This window comes from Pezoporus flaviventris, unplaced genomic scaffold (assembly GCF_033815535.1).
Source record: "Pezoporus flaviventris isolate CSIRO_AGI_PZ_B2104156 unplaced genomic scaffold, CSIRO_AGI_Pfla_v1 ptg000808l, whole genome shotgun sequence".
In the NCBI taxonomy this organism is placed as follows: Eukaryota; Metazoa; Chordata; class Aves; order Psittaciformes; family Psittacidae; genus Pezoporus; species Pezoporus flaviventris.
The window spans coordinates 15,519-34,067 of record NW_026893353.1 but is presented as its reverse complement, the minus strand read 5'-3'; the positions used below and the strand labels follow the sequence as shown (position 1 = coordinate 34,067).

Below are 18,549 nucleotides of genomic sequence, written 5' to 3'. Positions count from 1 at the left end.
AAATGGTGGGGGGGGGGTCAGGGCAGGGGGGGTGGCGTCCATCCCCACAACCATGGGGGGGATCTGGGTGGGATCCGGTGGAATTCCGGTTGGGATGCGGCTGAGTCCTGGTTGGGATGCAGCTGAGTCCTGGTTGGGATCTGGTGGAATTCCAGTTGGAAACCAGTTGGGATGTGGATGAGTCCTGGTTGGGATCCGGTTGGGATCCAGTTGGGATGCGGCTGAGTCCTTGTTGGGATCCGTTTGGGATCCAGTTGGGATGCGACTGAGTCCTGGTTGGGATCTGGCTGAATCCCGGTTGCGATCCAGTTGGGTTGCGGCTGAGTCCTGGTTGGGATCCGGTTGGGATCCAGTTGGGATGAGGCTGAGTCCTGGTTGGGATCCGGTTGGGATCCAGTTGGGATGCGGCTGAGTGCTGGTTGGGATCCGGTTGGGATCCAGTTGGGATGAGGCTGAGTCCTGGTTGAGATCTGGTTGAATCCCAGTTGGGATCCAGTTGGGATGCAGCTGAGTGCTGGTTGGGATCTGGTTGAATCCCGGTTGGGATCCAGTTGGGATGCGGCTGAGTGCTGGTTGGGATTTGGTTGAATCCCAGTTGGGATCCAGCTGAGTGCTGGTTGGGATCCAGTTGAATCCCGGTGGGGACCCAGTTGAGTCCTGGTTGGGATCCTGGTGTTTCACTTGGGATCCAGCTGAGTCCTGATTGGGATCCGGTTGGGATCTGGTTGAGGTTCAGTTGGGATCCGCTTGGGATCCAGTTGAGTCTTGATTAGGATCCGCTTGGGATCCAGTTGAGTCCCTACTGGGATCTGGTTGGGATCCGCTTGGGATCCCGTTGAGTTCCGCTTGGGATCCGCTTGGGATCCAATTGGCTTCACGGCAGAGCCAGCAGCGTGGGGCTGGATGGAGCCCATTGGGGGGGGGGGTCCTGCCCTCTAGGTCCCGTCCCGTCCCCCCCGGCTCCGGCTCCGTCATTCCCGGATGCTGGCGGAGTAGGAAAACTGCGGGAAGTGCGTCCGGTGCTCGCCCTCCGGGGAGCCCAGGGCATCGTCTGCGGGGAACAGCGAGGGGGTGAGGGGGGGGCACCCCCAGACCCCCCCAATGGGAGATCCCAGCACCCCAACCCCCCCCTGGGGGTCCCTGCACCTCAGTGCCCCCAATGGTGCCCAACAGAAGGTCCCAATGCCCCCGAACTGGGGGGGTCCCAGGACCCCCAGACCCCCCCAGTGGTGCCCAGTGGGGGGTCCCAGCACACCCCAAACACCCCCATGGCGGTCCCAGCACCCCAGTCCCCCACACTAGTGCCCAATGGGGGCTCCCAGCCCCTCATCAACGCCCCCATGGGGGTCCCTGCACCCCATAACTCCCCCCAATGGTGCCCAATGGGAGGACCCAGCACCCCCAAACCCATCATATGGAAGCTCCCAGCACCCCTAAACCCCCCCAGTGGTGCCCAATGGAAGCTCCCAGCCCCCCCAACCCCCCCCCATGGTGCCCAATGGAAGCTCCCAGCCCCCCCATGGTGCCCAATGGGAGGTCCCAGCCCCTGTGTGGGTCCCCCCCGCCCCGGGCCCCGCTCACAGCGGTCGGGGGGGGTGATGGTGATGGACTGCGCCGTGAACTCGTCATCGAAGTAGCGGGTGTCGACCTCGGACGTCACCTGCGGCTTGAAGGGGGGCACCAGCTGCGGGGGGGGGGGGCACCCATGAGTGCGGGGGGGCCCTTGGGTGCTGGGGGGTGGTGGGTCTCTTTGGGTGCTATGGGGCCCCCCTGGTTGCTATGGGGGGTTCGGGTCCTTCTGGGTGCTATGGGGGTTTTGGGGTCCCTTTGGGTTTTATGAAGGGGTTTGGGTCCCTCTGGGTGCTATGGGGGGTGTTGGGTCCCTCTGGGTGCTATGGGGGGTGTTGGGTCCCTCTGGGTGCTGTGGGGGGGGTTGGGTCCCTCTGGGTGCTATGGGGGGGGTTTGGTCCCTTTGGGTGCTATGGGAGGGTCTGGGTCCCTTTAGGAGCTGTGGAGGGGTTTGGGTCCCCCTGGGTGCTGGGGGGGGGGTTGTGTTTGGGGTCCCTTTGGGTGCTATAGGAGGGGGGTTTGGTGTCTCTGGGTGCTGGGGGGGGGTCAGGGTGCCCCCGGGGGCCTTCACCTTCCTCTGCACCACGTCCTGCCAGTTGATGGGCGCGAAGAAGCGGTGCTCCATCACCTCCTGCGCGTCCCTGGGCCCCCCCCCGAGCCTGCCCGGGGAACAGGACCGGGATCAGGATGGGGACCGGGATCAGGACCAGGATCAGGATTGGGATCAGGATTGGGATTGGGATCAGGACCAGGATTGGGATTGGGATTGGGATCAGACCCAGCATCAGAACTGGGATCAGGACTGGGATTGGAACCAGGAGCAGGATCAGGACTGGGACCAGGACTGGGATCAGGATCAGGACAAGGACTGGAATCAGGATCAAGCCCAGGACCAGGATGAGGACTGGGATCAGGACCCAGATCAGGACCAGGTTCAAGACCAGGAGCAGGACTGGGACCAGATCCAGGAATGGGATCAGGACCAGGACCAGGCTCAGAACCGGGATCAGGATCAGGACCAGGATTAGGACCATGATCAGGATCATGATCAGATCCAGGACCGTGATCAGGATCAAGACCAGGAGCGGGATCAGGACTGGGATCAGGACCAGGACCAGGATCAGGACCAGGACCGGGATGAGGACCGGGCTCAGGATCAGTCACCTCCCCCCCACCTCACCTCTGCTTGGGGTCCTTCTTGAGCAGCCCGGCCAGCAGGGCCCTGGCGTCGGGCGCGAGGCTGCGGGGGAAGCGGATCTCCTCGAGCAGGATGAGCTCGAAGAGGCGCTCGTGGTCCTGGTTGTAGAAGGGGAGGCGGCCGCAGAGCATCTCGTACATCACCACCCCCAGCCCCCACCAGTCCACGGCGCGCCCGTAGTCGTTGTCCTCCAGCACCTGCGGGGGGGCAGGATGAGGCCCCGGGGTGTTATCGCGACGGATACGGGCAGGGATGCGCTCGCTATGGGGTGTTGCTATGGATACGGGCTATGGGGTTGTTATCCCTATGGATACGGGCAGGGATGCGCTCTTTATGGGGGTGTTGCTATGGATACGGGCTGTGGGGTTGTTATCCCTATGGATACGGGCAGGGATGCGCTCTTTATGGGGGTGTTGCTATGGATACGGGCTGTGGGGTTGTTATCCCTATGGATACAGGCAGGGATACCCTCCCTATGGGATGGATGGAGGCAGGGATGTACTCGCTATGGGGGTGTTGCTATGGATACAGGCTATGGGGTTGTTATCATGATGGATACAGGCAGGGATGTGCTCGCTATGGGGGTGTTGCTATGGATACGGGCTATGGGGTTGTTATCATGATGGATACGGGCAGGGATGCGCTCACTATGGGGTTGTTATTCCTATGGATACGGGCAAGGATATGCTCTTTATGGGGGTGTTGCTATGGATACGGGCTGTGGGGTTGTTATCCCTATGGATACAGGCAGGGATACCCTCCCTATGGGATGGATAGAGGCTGGGATACCCTCCCTATGGGGGATGGATAGAGGCTGGGATACCCTCCCTATGGGGGTGTTATCACTATGGATACAGGCAGAGATGTGCTCGCTATGGGGGTGTTATCCCTATGGATACGGGCATGGATACCTCCGGCGCCAGGTACTCGGGGGTGCCACAAAAGGTCTTCATGGTGGCGCCGTCGCTGATGCCCTCCTTGCAGAGGCCGAAGTCGGTGATCTTGATGTGCCCGTCCTTGTCCAGCATCAGGTTTTCCAGCTGGAAAAGAAGGAATAGGGATGGAGCGGGAAGGATGCAGCCCCCACTGCACAAAGCTCAGGGAGGGAAGCAGAACCAGGATCAGGATTGGGACCAGGATCAGGATCTGGACTGGGGCCCAGATAGGGACCGGAATCAGGACTGGGACCAGGATCAGGATCAGGATTGGGACTGAGAGAGGGACCGGGATCAGGATCAGGACCGGTACCGGGATCAGGATCGGTACCGGGATCAGGGTCAGGACCGGTACTGGGATCAGGACTGGAACCAGGGTAAGGAACAGGCCCAGTACCAGGACTGGGACCAGGATCAGGACCAGAATCAGGATTGGGACCAGGAACAGCATCGGGACAGGGATCGAAATTAGGATCAGGATCAAGACCAGGACCAGGATTGGGATCGGGATCAGACCCAGTACCAGGATCAGGATCAGATCCAGGACTGGGATCAGGATTGGGATCGGGACCAGGCGCAGGAGGGCCAAGGCAAGGGCTGAAGTGGCAGCGGTACCTTGATATCCCGGTACACCACATCCCGGGAATGGAGGTATTCCAAGGCCGAGACGATCTCGGCGCCGTAGAAGCGAGCCCGATCCTCGGTGAAGACGCGTTCCCTCGAGAGGTGGAAAAAGAGCTGGGAAAGGGCAGGGAAAACGGGAGAATCGGGATCAAGGAAGGCTTTAAAACGCTCCCCAATCCCTGTGGATGATGGGGAACGCTCCTGAAGGGAGACTTCAGGGATAAAGCGGGATACACTGGGATAAAGGGGGGCAGCTCCCACCTCGCCACCGTTGGCGTATTCCATGACGAAGCAGAGGCGGTCGTTGGTCTGGAAAGCGTATTTCAGGGCCTGGAAAAGGGGGATTTTAGGGAAGCTCCATAGGGATGGAGGGGCTGGGGCGGGGGGGGGCGGTGCTTACGGTGAGGAAGGGGTGCCGGGTGTTCTGCAGCACCCGGCTCTCGGTCACGGTGTGAGCCACTTCATCCTGGGAAGGGAGGTGCAGTCAGTGCCGGGATCCGCAGGGAACGCCGGGGTGATCCCGGTGCGGATCCACGCGGATCCCGGCCCCACCTTGGCGATGATGACCTCCTTCCGCAGGATCTTCATGGCATAGTAGCGCCCGGTGGCCTTTTCCCGCACCAGGATGACCTTCCCAAAGGTCCCTTTTCCCAGGAGCTTCAGGTAATCGAAGTCGTTCATGGTCTGGGAATGGGAAAAGCCCAGAATTCACGGATCCGGGATGGGAAAAGCCTGTAACAAAGCTTTATCCCGTGGACCGCTCCCATTCCCGCCCCCGTTCCCACTCACAGCCTTGGCGCGGGATTTGCCCATGGCCACCTCCATCTCCTCGGCGCCGGGGCCGTCCATGGATCCGCACTTGTATCCCATGGGATCCACCTCTGGCTCCTGCTGCTTGAGGCTGTTGGCCACCGTCTGGATCGCGCGCATCCACTCCTCGCTAGGGGATGGGAAGAGGGATGAGATGAGGGAGCCTGGGGGGGGGGTTGTTGGTTGCCCGCCCCGCTCCCCCACCTCCCCCCATCATTCCCATGGGAATGCAGCATTCCCGCACCGCTCCTCCGGGGTATCCACGTGGAACGTCCTCTCGATGACCGTTGTCCATTGCAAGCAGCGGATGACGAAGGTGTTGGGGCGCGGGCGCTCTGTCTTCATCAGCTGGCACTCTGCGTTCCAAGCAGGATGCTTTGGGAGCAAGGATCCGCATCCCAGATCCCAGCACCGGGGAGCAGGGCAGGAGGCCCCCATCCAGGGGGCTGCACGGTCCCTGCCCTCCCTTCTCCTCGTGTGTCCCATGGACCAGAGACCAACGTCCCCATAGAGCTGCCCTCAGGACCCCAAAGATGCTGCCAAGATGCTCAGCAGGGTCCCAACACCTCATGGACCACCAACACTGCATCCCCCATAGCCCAGCATCCCCTCTATGGGTACCAAGGATGCTCCCAACACCTCATGGACCACCAAGGCCACATCCCCCATAGCCCAACGTGTCCCCTATGGGTACCAAGGATGCTCCCAACACCTCATGGACCACCAAGGCCACATCCCCTATAGCCCAACGTGTCCCCTATGGGTACCAAGGATGCTCCCAACACCTCATGGACCACCAAGGCCACATCCCCCATAGCCCAACGTGTCCCCTATGGGTACCAAGGATGCTCCAATGACCTCATGGACCACCAAGGCCGCAACCCCCACAGCCCAACGTGTCCCCTATGGGTACCAAGGATGCTCCCAACACCTCATGGACCACCAAGGCCACATCCCCCATAGCCCAACGTGTCCCCTATGGGTACCAAGGATGCTCCAATGACCTCATGGACCACCAAGGCCACATCCCCCATAGCCCAACGTGTCCCCTATGGGTACCAAGGATGCTCCCAACACCTCATGGACCACCAAGGCCGCAACCCCCACAGCCCAACGTGGCCCCCCCCAGCCCCACTGCCCCCCCTTTACCGGCCACAGAGAAGTTGTTGAGGGGGGCAGCGCCTGCTCCGGGCTCTCCGGCCGCTCCTTGTATCCAATGAAGGAGCCGTCGCTCTTGAGCAGGAAGTAGCGGGGCCGCCACGTTTTGATGTATTCCCCTGGGAATTTGGGATGCGGGGATTTAGGATGGGGGAGGTTGGGATGCGGGAAGCTGGGATGGGAAGCACAGACACACACACACCCCCCCCCCCATTGCTGCTGGTCTCACCTCGCTTGTGCAGCCACCCCTCCTTCACCACCAGCACCTCGGTCATGGCGGCGCCGGGGCTAAGGCTGGCCAGGACCTGCAGATGGGAATGGGAATGGGATGGAAATGGGATGGGAATGGAATGGGAATGAGATGAGAATGGGAATGGGATGGGAGTGGGATGGGAATGGGATGGGAATGGGATGGGAGTGGGATGGGAATGGGATGGGAGTAGGATGGGAGTGGAATGGGATGGGAATGGGATGGGAATGGGATGGGAGTGGGATGGGAATGGGATGGGAATGGGATGGGAGTGGGATGGGAATGGGATGGGAATGGGATGGGAGTGGGATGGGAATGGGATGGGAGTAGGATGGGAGTGGAATGGGATGGGAATGGAATGGGATAAAAAGGATTCAGCCATTCCCATCCCTTGGGATATGGATCCCCCACTGAGTGACCCCAACACCCCGCAGCCATAGGGGGGAAGAAAGCACACCCCAAACCCCTTCAGCATGGCTCCATGGGGCCCCCAGAGCCTGCATGGGCCCTATAGAACACCCCCAGATCTTCCTGGGGCCTTATAGAGCCACCCCAGCACCTGCATGGACCCTACAGAACCACCCCATTGCATGCATGGGCCCTATAGAACCCCCCCATTGCCTGCATGGCCCTACAGAACACCCCCAGATCTTTCTGGGGCCCTATAGAGCCACCCCAGCACCTGCATGGACCCTACAGAACCACCCCATTGCCTGCATGGCCCTATAGAACACCTCCAGACATGCATGGACCCTACAGAACCCCCCCATTGCCTGCATGGGCCCTATAGAACCACCCCATTGCCTGCATGGCCCTATAGAGCCCCCATAGCCCCCCCCATCGCAGCGCGTGGTTCGCTCCCCGCCGCATCCCCGACCCCGCGGCGGGCGAGTCCATTGCGAGGCCATAGGGAGGGGGGGGAAAGGGGTCAGAGCGCGGCCCCCCCCCCCCCTCCCCCCCCCCGCGGAGGGGCGCGGGTGGTGCAGTCCCCATGGTGACCGCTGGGGGCGGGCGAGTCCATGGCGCTGGCGGGGGGGGGGGGGGGGTCGGGTCCTCACCTGTCATGGACGCCGCGGGCCCCGCCGGCTCCCGCCGCTCATCCCGGTGCAACGGCGCGTCGGGAGGCGGAAGCGGAAGAAGCGGAAGCGGAAACGGAAGCGGGCGGTGGCGGCGGGACACGGAACCGGAGGGGGGGGACCGGACACGGAGATGGAACGACCCCGCTCGCCTCCAAGCGGCCGCGCTGCGCATGCGCCGACGGAAAGAACGCATGCGCGCGAAGAGCAGCCCCGCCCCTCGGCGCGCAGGCGCAGTGCTCATGAAAACACCTTTGAAGCATCGGATTTGCATCTAATTTGCATAAACAGAACTATTTCCACGCTTTATTGCCAAAAAAGGTCAAAAATGGGGGGGAAAAACCCCCACAGCACTCGGGTCACACACCCCCACCCCCCAAAAAGGGAAGGGAAACGCCCCCAAATTGGGCCAAAACTGGGCAAAAGCAAGAAACTGGGAATTTGGGTGGGAAACTATGGAAACTGGGGGATTTTGGTATGAAAAATGAATGGATCGGTGAATTTTTGCATTAAAACCGAGGGAATTGATGAACTTCACATTAAAAACAACGGAATTGGTGATTTTTTCTAATAATAATTAGGAAATTGTGAGATTTTGTCCTAAAATGGTGATTTTTTGCAGAAAAACGAAGGAATTGGTGAATTTTCATGTTAAAAATGAAGAAACTCATGAATTTTCATATTAATAGTGAAATTGGTGAATTTTTGTATTAAAAGTGAAGGAATTGGTGAATTTTCATGTTAAAAATAAAGGAATAGGTAAATTTCCGTGTTAAAACTGAAATTGGTGAATTTTTGTATTAAAAATGAAATAATCAGGAATTTTTGCATTAAAAATAAAAGAATTGAGGTTTTTTTGTTAAAAACAAGGGAATTGGTAAATTTGCCCACTGAAAATGAAGGAATTTAGGAATTTCATATGAAAACAAACAAATTGGTGAATTTTTATCAAAAAAATGATGGAATTGGTGAATTTTTGCATTAAACCCCAGGAACTGGTGAATTTTCCCATTAGAAATGAAGGAATGGTTTTCTTTTGGCATGAATACAAAGAACTCCCATTTTTCCCTAGGAAACCCTGGGAATTGGCAGATTTCTCATCCCAAACTTCCCAGCTTCGTTTTTGGGGAGAAAAAAGGCATTTTTTGGGGGGGGGTTGCAGCAGAACCAAAGAAACCAGGGAACTTTGGGGAAACAGAACTGGGGGAAAATAAATAAATGGAGGAAAAGTGCCCGGATTTGGGGGGGAAAAGGAGGAATCCCAGGGAAAGGCCCCGTCCGGTGGAGCCGGCGGGAATTAAGGCAGTTTTTTGGGGGGGTTTTGCTGGTTTTTGAGCCCCCCCCAGTGGTTTTTTTTTAAGGTTTTGGGGTGTTTTTCGGGAACGCCGCTCCAGACTCCATCCCAATGGATTCCATCCCCCCGGATCCATGCATCCAGGGAGAAAGCAAGCGGCAAGGGAAGGGAAAACCAAGGCAAGGCCAGGCTGGGCACGGAGGTCTCCGGGCGAGAATTCCTCAAAACGGGAAAAGAACGGGAATACTGGGGGGAACCCCAGGGTTGAGCGGCAGGGAGAGGATGGGGAGCGATGATTTGGCTGGATTTGCCCAGATTTGGGCAGGGAATCCCTTGGGAAGGGTTTTCCTCCTCCTCTTCCCTCCGGTTTTCCTATGGGATTAGTGTTTCCCGGTGGGATCAAGCCTTCCACTATGGGGTTAAGCCTTTCCCTACGGGGTTAAGCCTTTCCCTATGGGATCAAGCCTTTCCCTATGGGATCAAACCTTTCCCTATGGAGTTAAGCCTTTTCCTATGGGATTAAGCCTTTCCCTATGGGATCAAGCCTTTCCCTATAGGATTAAGCCTTTCTCTACGGGATCAAGCCTTTCCCTGTGGGATTAAGCCTTTCCCTATGGGATTAAGCCTTTCCCTATGGGATCAAGCCTTTCCCTATTGGATTAAGCCTTTCCCTGCGGAAAACCCCTCCTCCATAGGGCTCAACCCTTTCCCCATGGGGGGGGGGGGGGGGGGGCGCGATCCCATGGGATGGCGCTGCCCGGATCCCACGGATCTCAATCCGATTTCTTTCCCAAGCGCTGGAAGACGCTGACGGAGCCGGCGCTGTCCATCCTGGCCTCGCTGGAGCTGCTCACCTTCCCGCAGCCCCAAGTCCTCCGGATCATCACCCGGCATTCCCGCTTGGATTTATCCCTGCCGCCGCCGCCGCTGCTGCTGCTCACGCCGTCCTCGCCCTCTCGCCCTTCTCCCGCTGGCGCGATCCCGGCAGCATTCCGCAGGCTGGGAACGGGCTTCGCCTCCGAGCTGCTGGCTTTGGCCTTCACCGGCATTCCCGGCTCCGTGATTTCCTTCCGGGAAGCGCTGGGTTTCTTCAGGACCCCGGCGTAGGGAAGCACGGAGCTGTCGTCATCGTCGTCGTCGTCGTTATCCATGGATTTATCCCGCAGGGAATCTCCCAGGCGGCTGAAGACGCCGGTGGGCTGAGGGCAAAGGGATGCAGCACCTGTCAGCGCCCGCATCCCAGCTCCATTGCCATTCCCGACGGGATGCGGGATGGAATGAGCCATGCGGGAATGGGGCCGGCTCCCAGGAATTCCCACTCTCTCCTGGGTTGCTGGAGGGGGTTTGGGATCTTCCACATCCCGCGGGAAGAGGGGGAAACACCTCCCAGATTCCCTTCGAATTCCAGGCAGGAATTCCCCTCACCTTCCCTCCGGCAGCCGCGTCCCCCCTCGCCTCGGCTCCCAAGCGGTCGAAGACGGACGTCCTGGGCAGCCCTGTGGGATGGAACGGAACAAGGTGGGATTGGGGATGGATGGGGATGAACTGGGAATACTGGGATGGGAATTCCCTGCCGGTACCTTTGGCTGCTTGCTGCTGCGCCAGGATCTTCCTTGTCCTCGGCGTGGTGCCCTTGGGCATGGTGATGATGTACTTCCCTTCCATCTCGGCCGTCACCCGGCGCCGCTTCACCGGGATCGATGGAATTCCGGCGGCGGCATTCCCTAAACCTGCTGGGATGGAGGGAAAACAAGGAGTTTAATGGGAAATGGGATGGGAAAAGCACTTCCCAAGTGTTGGAGGAGGAGTTTAATGGGAAATGGGATGGGAAAAGCACTTCCCAAGTGTTGGAGGAGGAGTTTAATGGGAAATGGGATGGGAAAAGCCCTTCCCGGCACCATTCCCGGCGGGATCAGCCCTTTCCCTACCTGCCTTCGCTGCCGCTGGCTGGTTGGGAACGGTGACGGAGATCTTGGAGCCGTGGGGCTGGAGTGGGGCAGCGGGAACCGGATCCCGGCTCAGGCTGTTGGCAATCATCCGGCTGGCAGCTACGGGGGGGGGATAGGGAGCATTCCCATGGGATGGGACAAATCCCAGCAGGAATCCCTTCGGAGAAGGGCCTGGGGGGGTGGGTGAGGAAGGAAGAGTGGAAGTGCCCCTGCCCCTTGCTTGGACCTGGGTGAGCTTTGAGGTCCACCCCATCCCATTCCATGCTTCCATGGGCAGTATCCCTGCGGAATGCCGCCCAAGGAGGAGACCCTGGCTCACCACTGTTGGTGTTGCGGCGCAGCTCCGCTTGGACCGGGGGCGAGCTGGGAAGGAGCAATTCCGTGGCTGCTTTGCACATCTCCTGAGGGAAGAAAGTCATGGAAAACCAAAGGAAACTCATGGAAAACCAAAGGAAAACCATGGAAAACCACAGGAAAATCATGGCAAACCGAAGGAAAACCATGGAAAACCCAAGGAAACCCACGGAAAACCAAAACAAATTCATGGAAAAACAAAAGAAACTATGAAACACCAATGGAAAACCAGGGAAAACCAAAGGAAATTCATGGAAAAACAAAGGAAATCCATGGAAAAATGAACGAAAACCATAGAAACCCCATAGAAAACCAAAAGAAACTCATGGAAAACGAAAGCAAATTAACGGAAAACCAAAGGAAACTCATGGCAAAACAAAGGAAATCCATGCAAAAATGAAGGAAACCCATGGAAAACCCAAGGAAACTCATGGAAAACCAAAGCAAATCCATGGAAAATGCAAGGAAACCGACGGCAACTCCCAGCTTCCCATGGGAAGAGCCCATTCCCATGCCCGTACCTGCCTGTAGACCACCTTGGCGTGCTTGAGGATGGCGATGACGTCACCGACCACGGTGATGCCCAGCTCGTTCATCAGCTCCTTGGTGAGATCCAGGAGCATGTTCTTCCGGATCCTGCCCTCGGGAATACCGCAGGGGTGTCCCCATGGATCCCGGCTCCATCCCTATGGATCCGTCCGTGGGGATGCATGGAAGGGGGGGGTACCTGTTATCCACAAACATGACGGCGTAGCTGACGGCAGGGCCCGGCGGGATCCCGGCTTCCTTGAAGAACTGGATCCACTCGGATGTGGCTGCAGTGGGACAAGGGGGATCCCATGGGATGGGGGTCAATGGGAATGGCAGGGGGGATGGGGGGGAGGTGGGGCGGGGGGGGGGCTCACCCATCGTCATGGACACCATGGTGGGGCCACGGCGTCAGGTGGCAGCGCCGGGAGCGGCCTGGGAGGGCACAGGAGAGCAGCCCCATAGAGACCCCCCCTGCCCCACAGAGACCCCCCCTGCCCCATAGAGACCCCCCTGCCCCATAGAGACCCCTCTGCCCCACAGAGACCCCCCCTGCCCCATAGAGACCCCTCCTGCCCCATAGACACCCCCCTGTCCCACAGAGACCCCTCCAGCCCCATAGAGACCCCCCTGCCCCATAGACACCCCCCTGTCCCACAGAGACCCCTCCAGCCCCAGAGAGACCCCTCTGCCCCATAGAGACCTCTCTGCCCTATAGAGACCCCTCCAGCCCCACAGAGGCCCCTCTGCCCCATAGACACCCCCCTGTCCCATAGAGATCACTCCGGCCCCATAGAGACCCCCCTGGCCCCATAGACTCCTCCTGCCCCATAGGCCCCCCCTTATCCCCTCCTCCCGCCCACAGACCCCCCTCCCGCCCCACAGAGACCCCTTATCCCCTCCTCCGGCCCCATAAACCCCCCTTATCCCCTTCTCCCGCCCACAGACCCCCCTCCCGCCCCATAGAGACCCCTTATCCCCTCCTCCTGCCCCATAAACCCCCCTTCTCCCCTTCTCCCGCCCCATAGACCCCCCTCCTGCCCCATAGGGCCCTCTTAACCCCTCTTACTGCCCCATACACCCCCCTCCTGCCCCACAGACCCCACTTATCCCCTCCTCCCACCCCATAGGCTCCCGTTATCCGCCCCATAGCCCCCCATAGCCCCCCATTGCCGCCCCTCACCTCTCCGCTCCCGCCGCGCCCCATCCCGCCGCCGCGCCGGGCCCCACCGGAAGCCCCTGTCACGGAGCGCCGGAAATGACGTCATCAGCGCTCGCCCTCCTGGTTGGTCGCAGGTAGGGGGACGCTCTAGGCCGCGGCGGCGCGGGAGAGACAACGGGCGGGACGACCATAGAGAGGGAGGGGGCGAGGGCGCCCCCAAGCGGGCGGAGCTGGGGGCCGCCGCCGGGGCCTCCGGTACCGGGGTGAAGGGGCCCGAGCCCGGTCCTGGCCCTAAAAGGGTCCCTAAACCCCAAACTGCCCTAAAATGGACCAAAATTGTTTTTTTTTACCTCAAACCTGGCTCTAAACCCGACCCTGACCTAAACACAGCCCTAAAGAGAAACCGGCCCTGAAACGGGGCGAAATGGGGTTCAGTGGGGCAGAATGGGGCTAAATGGGGCTAAATGTGATTCAATGGGGCTAAATGGGGCTGAATGGGTCTGAATGGGGCTAAATGGGGATAAATGGGGCTAAATGGGCCTAAATGGGGCTGAATGGGGATAAATGGGGCTAAATGGGGTAAATGGGGCTAAATGGGGGTAAATGGGGTTCAATGGGGCTAAATGGGTCTGAATGGGGCTAAATGGGGTTCAATGGGGCTGAGTGGGGCTGAATGGGGCTAAATGGGTCTGAATGGGGCTAAATGGGTCTGAATGGGGCTAAATGGGGTTCAATGGGTCTGAATGGGGGTAAATGGGTCTGAATGAGGCTAAATGGGGCTAAACGGGGCTCAATGGAGCTAATTGGGGCTAAATGGGCCCGACCCCTTTTCCCAACCCCTTTTCCCGACCTCTTTTCCCAACCCCTTTTCCCGATCCCTGGAACCCTCCGGGCGCCTTGGGAAGGATCCGGATCCGGATCCGGTTGTTCCTGTTCCAGCCCGGCGCCGGGATCGGGATGCGGCCCCACAGCGCCTACAAGCAGGTACAGGCCCGGTGGGGGGACCCCCATCCCCACCCTGCTGACACTTGGCGGGGGGAGGCACCTTTCCATATGGATCCCACTGGGATTTGGGATCCATTCCCTGCCTCCCATCCCAGCTGCAGCCGCTGCCCCAGGCTGACTGCAGGGCCCTTGGAGTCAATGGAATTCCTCACTTCTGGAATGCCGACCCCCCCCTGCCCACCCAGCGCTGCCGCTGGGGGGGGGCCCCCGCTTTGCTCCTCGCCCTCCTCCTCCTCCTCCTCCTGTTCCTCCTCCTCCTCCTCCGGCTCGGACCCGAGCGGAGCCATGGGGCTTGTGGCGATGCCAGAGCCTGCGGAGCCTCGTGCCAGTGAGAGGGGATGGGGGGGGCAGGACCCATGGATGCCATCCCATTGGCCCCATCCCATTCCCCCATCCCACTGCCCCCATCCCACTGCCCCCATCCCATTGCCCCCATCGCATTGCCCCCAACCCATTGGAACCATCCCATTCCCCCATCCCACTGTCCCCATCCTATTGGCCATCCCATTGCCACCATCCCATTGCCCCATCCCATTGTCCCCATCGCATTGCCCCCAACCCATTGGAACCATCCCATTGTCCCCATCCCATTGCCCCATCCCATTGCCCCCATCCCATTGTCCCCATCCCATTGGCCATCCCATTGCCCCATCCTATTGCCCCAATCCCATTATCCCCATCCCATTGCCCCCATCCCATTGCCCCATCCCATTGCCCCATCCCATTGCCCCCATCCCATTGCCCCCATCCCATTGCCCCATCCCATTGCCCCATCCTATTGCCCCCATCCCATTGCCCCCATCCCATTGTCCCCATCCCATTGCCACATCCCACTGCCCCCCTCCCATCCCTAGGATCGTCCTTGTGGAGACCATTCCAGAGGGAATGAGCTTTGGTGCCGGCTCCCCGCCGAACCCCTCCACCTTTTCCACCTGGATGCAGCTCCTGGGCTCGGTCCGGCACAGCCTGGACATCGCCTCCTTCTACTGGACCATGACCAACGCCGACACCGGCACCGCCGAGCCCTCGGCCGCCCAGGTCCCATTCCCGCTTTCCCCCCCCATTCCCAAGGGGTTTTCCCCCTTTTCCTGCCCTTTTCCATGCCGAACCCCCCCTTTTGCCGGTGCAGGGTGAGCAGATCCTGCAGGAGCTGCTCCGGTTACCGGAGCGCGGTGTCGCCGTCCGCGTCGCCGTCAGCCGCCCATCGGCGAAGGCACCACTCAATGACCTCCTGGCGCTGGAGCAGAGCGGTGAGGGATGGAAACACCCCAAAACTGAGTTGTTCTGCCCCAAAAACGAGGGGTTCTGCCCCAAAACCAGGGTTTCTGCATCAAAACTGAGTTGTTGTGCCCCAAAACTGAGTTATTCTGCCTCAAAACCAAGGGGTCTGCCCCAAAATCAAGGGTTTCTGACCTAAAACCGTTGTTTCTGCCCCAAAATCATGCTTTCTGCCCCAAAACCAAGGGGTTCTGCCCCAAAACCATTGTTTCTGCCCCAGAATCATGGGTTTCTGCCCTGAAACCATGGGTTCTGCCCCAAAACCAAGGGGTTCTGCCCCCAAACCATGCTTTCTGCCCCAAAACCATGCTTTCTGCCCCAAAACCATGGTTTCTGTCCCCAAACCATGCTTTCTGCCCCAAAACCATGGTTTCTGCCCCAAACCCATGGCTTCTGCCCCGAACCCCTGGGTCCTGCCCCCCTGCAGGCGCCGCGGTGCGCACCGTGGACCTGCCGCACCTGACGGGGGGGGTGCTGCACACCAAGTTCTGGCTGGTCGACGGCACCCACCTCTATGTGGGCAGTGCCAACATGGACTGGAGGTCCCTGACCCAGGTGAGCGGCGCCGGCCGGTGCCAAACCCACGCCGAGCATCACCGGTGCCGTGCCAAAAGGCTGAAGCCGACCCCGTGCCGGTGCCGCAGGTGAAGGAGCTCGGCGCTGCTGTCTACGACTGCCCCTGCTTGGCCCAAGACTTAGGCAAGATCTTCGAGGCCTATTGGGCTCTCGGCGTTGCCGGCGCCACCATCCCGGTGCCGTGGCCGGCGAATTACTCCACTGCTTTCAACGCGGAGACGCCGCTGGAGCTGCGCCTCAACGGCACCGCCGCCGCCGTCTACTTCTCGGTACCTCCCAACCCCTTCTTGTCGCCGTGCCCGGTGCCGCGGTGAGCGCCGGCAGCACCGGCACTGAGCCCATGGCCGTGCCGCAGAGCTCCCCGCCGCCGCTTTGTGCCGCCGGGCGCACCGCGGACCTCAGCGCCCTGCTCAGCGTCATCGATGCCGCCGAGGCCTTCGTGGATGTTGCGGTGATGAGTTTCCTGCCCACCACCGAGTTCTCCCACCCACAGAGGTCCGGGTGCGGCCGCGGTGGTGCCGGGGGCACAGGGCCACTGCCAGTGCCAGTGCCCAAGCCGTCCCCCCCCCCCCCCCATAGGTTCTGGCCAGCGATCGATAATGGGCTGCGGCGAGCCGTGGTGGAGCGGCGCGTCAGGGTGCGGTTGCTGGTGGGCTGCTGGCGGCACAGCCAGGCCACCATGTTCCCCTTCCTCAAGTCACTGGCGGCCGTCGCCGACAACAGGACCCGTTACAGCGTGGCCGTGGTGGGTATCGTGGTGTGGCCATGGTGGTGTGGTCATGGTGCGTATCGTGGTGTGGTCGTGGTGGGTATCATGGTATGGCTGTGGTGGTGTGGTGGTGGTGGGTATCATGGTGTGGTGGTGGTGGGTATCGTGGTGTGGTCATGGTGGGTATCATGGTGTGGTTGGGGGTATCACGGTGTGGCTATGGGGCGTACCACAGTGCAGCCATGGGGCCAGTGCTGGTGCCTGACCGTGGGCTCCCTCCCCTCAGCGCCTCTTCATGGTGCCTTCGAGTGCGGCGCAGGCGCTGATCCCCTACGCCCGGGTCAACCACAACAAGTACATGGTGACGGAGGCGGCCGCATACATCGGTGAGCGCGGCACCGCCGGGGCTCTGGGGATGGTTTTGGGGCGTCCCCCCCCACCTTTCTCACCCCAAACCTCACCGCAGGGACCTCCAATTGGTCCGGTGATTACTTCACCCAGACGGCAGGCTCGGCGCTGGTGATCAACCAAACGGTGAGTGCCACCGGTACCGGTACCGGCGCCGGCACCATCCGGGAGCAGCTGCAGGTGGTGTTTGAGCGGGACTGGAGCTCCCAGTACAGCGCTGACATCGGGGATGTCGAGCGCTGGCAGAGCCACTGCGGCTCCCGGTAGGCCCCGGGGAACCGTGGGCACCGGCAGCACCGAATCCGGGCCTGTTTGGGCTGAAAATTGCACCAAAACTCCTGATTTTCGCTGCTCTTTTGCCTTGTGGATGGGGGGGGGGGGGGGGAGGCTCTTTGGGGCAGCACCGGGGGAGGAGCTGAGAGACCCTGATGGGGGATGCTGGAACCTGGAACCGAGTCCAGCCACCCAAACCCAGCTCCAGGCACCAAAACCCATCCCCAGGCACCAAAACCCAGCTCCAGGCACCAAAACCCATCCCCAGGCACCAAAACCCATTCCCAAGCACCAAAACCCATTCCCAAGCACCAAAACCCAGCTCCAGGCACCAAAACCCAGCTCCAGGGACCCAAACCCCCCCCCATCCCATTGAACCCCATCCCCACTTCCCCACACAAACCACCACATCCCCACCCCACCCCCCGACACTGTCAGGGCCGATTTTGGGGTTAAACCTTTATTGCAGCCAAGCCAAGAGCAAGAAGCTGGGGGGGGGATGTGTGTCCGTCCCCCCCCGTGTTAATGGCATCATCCAAAAGCTTCAAACAGCCCCAAAAGAGCCGGATTTTGGGGGGGGGGGTGTTAAGGATGCTAAGGGGGGGTCCCGACCAGCCCCCCCCCCCCCCCCAGTCCATGGGGCGGGGGTTCATGGGGGGGGGGTTCCTCAGCGCCCCCCACAGAGCGCAGGGCTCAGCTTGGGGGTCCCCGCATGGAGCTGGGGGGGCCCGGGAGGGCAGAGCTCGACCTCGGGGATGTGGAGCCTCCGCACCCCCCCCTTATGCTGGGGGCTTGGGGGGGGGGTCGGGGGGGAGAAACCCACCTTGGGGACCCAGCGCCGGGCTTTGCCCTCCCCATTGGGGCGGCCCGGGGGGGGGATGCTCTTCCCCCCCCCCTCCGGCCTCATCCTCCCCGTGCCGGTCCCGAACCGGGGCATTTTGAGCCCCCCCCAGCGCCCCGGTTCCGCCTCCAGCCCCGGCGGGGCCAGCTCCAAGCCCGGCACCTTCAATCCCCCCCCCGCATCCTCCGCTCCCTCGAAGCAGCGGGGTCCCGGTGCCAGCAGCGCCCGCAGCGCCCCGGGGGACCCCGGCACCGCTTTGGGGTCCCCCCCGCTGCGCAGATCGGGGCTGGAGCCCCCGAACCGCCGCAGCTTCACCCCCGCCTCCGGTCCCGGTGGCAGCCTCGGGAGCGACGGAGACCGGCGCCGGCCCGGGGGGGCACCGGGACCGCGGCACCGAGCGGAGCCAGCGACAGCTTCGGGACCCTCGGCCCCGGCCCGGCTCCGACCGAGGCCCCGGCTCCGAGCTTGCCCAGAGCCAGCCCGACCCGGGGCAGAGCGAACCGGGAGAGCCTGGGTTTAACGGCCCCGGTGCCCCCCGGTGCGTCCGGTTTG

At 60.9% G+C, this 18,549-nt stretch overlaps 3 protein-coding genes across 3 annotated transcripts; 1 reads left to right on the top strand and 2 right to left on the bottom strand.

The window, feature by feature from the left end:
* Positions 1 to 939: 939 nt before the first annotated feature.
* On the bottom strand, positions 940 to 7,663 carry AKT2 (AKT serine/threonine kinase 2). Its single transcript, XM_061444333.1, is given in 15 exon segments — positions 940 to 1,051; positions 1,582 to 1,684; positions 2,141 to 2,228; positions 2,750 to 2,964; positions 3,679 to 3,807; positions 4,318 to 4,440; positions 4,588 to 4,656; positions 4,727 to 4,792; positions 4,879 to 5,010; positions 5,116 to 5,266; positions 5,381 to 5,492; positions 6,286 to 6,306; positions 6,309 to 6,413; positions 6,524 to 6,599; positions 7,603 to 7,663. Coding segments are annotated over 14 exon segments (1,440 nt in total). The 5' UTR covers positions 6,570 to 6,599; positions 7,603 to 7,663; the 3' UTR covers positions 940 to 971.
* Positions 7,664 to 9,685: 2,022 nt separating this feature from the next.
* On the bottom strand, positions 9,686 to 14,199 carry CUNH19orf47 (chromosome unknown C19orf47 homolog). Its single transcript, XM_061444335.1, has 10 exons — positions 14,065 to 14,199; positions 13,758 to 13,881; positions 12,929 to 13,192; positions 11,945 to 12,032; positions 11,739 to 11,853; positions 11,183 to 11,264; positions 10,843 to 10,962; positions 10,495 to 10,638; positions 10,340 to 10,410; positions 9,686 to 10,113 (listed from the first exon to the last, which is right to left on the bottom strand). The coding sequence occupies exons 1-10, from the start codon at positions 14,197 to 14,199 to the stop codon at positions 9,688 to 9,690; spliced, it is 1,569 nt and encodes a 522-aa protein (XP_061300319.1). The 3' UTR covers positions 9,686 to 9,687.
* A 1-nt stretch (position 14,200) lies between these two features.
* On the top strand, positions 14,201 to 17,183 carry PLD3 (phospholipase D family member 3). The gene is made up of 9 exons (XM_061444331.1): positions 14,201 to 14,240; positions 14,767 to 14,950; positions 15,042 to 15,162; positions 15,618 to 15,745; positions 15,835 to 16,035; positions 16,122 to 16,261; positions 16,346 to 16,511; positions 16,762 to 16,861; positions 16,942 to 17,183. The coding sequence occupies exons 2-9, from the start codon at positions 14,798 to 14,800 to the stop codon at positions 17,148 to 17,150; spliced, it is 1,218 nt and encodes a 405-aa protein (XP_061300315.1). The 5' UTR covers positions 14,201 to 14,240; positions 14,767 to 14,797; the 3' UTR covers positions 17,151 to 17,183.
* Positions 17,184 to 18,549: the final 1,366 nt, after the last annotated feature.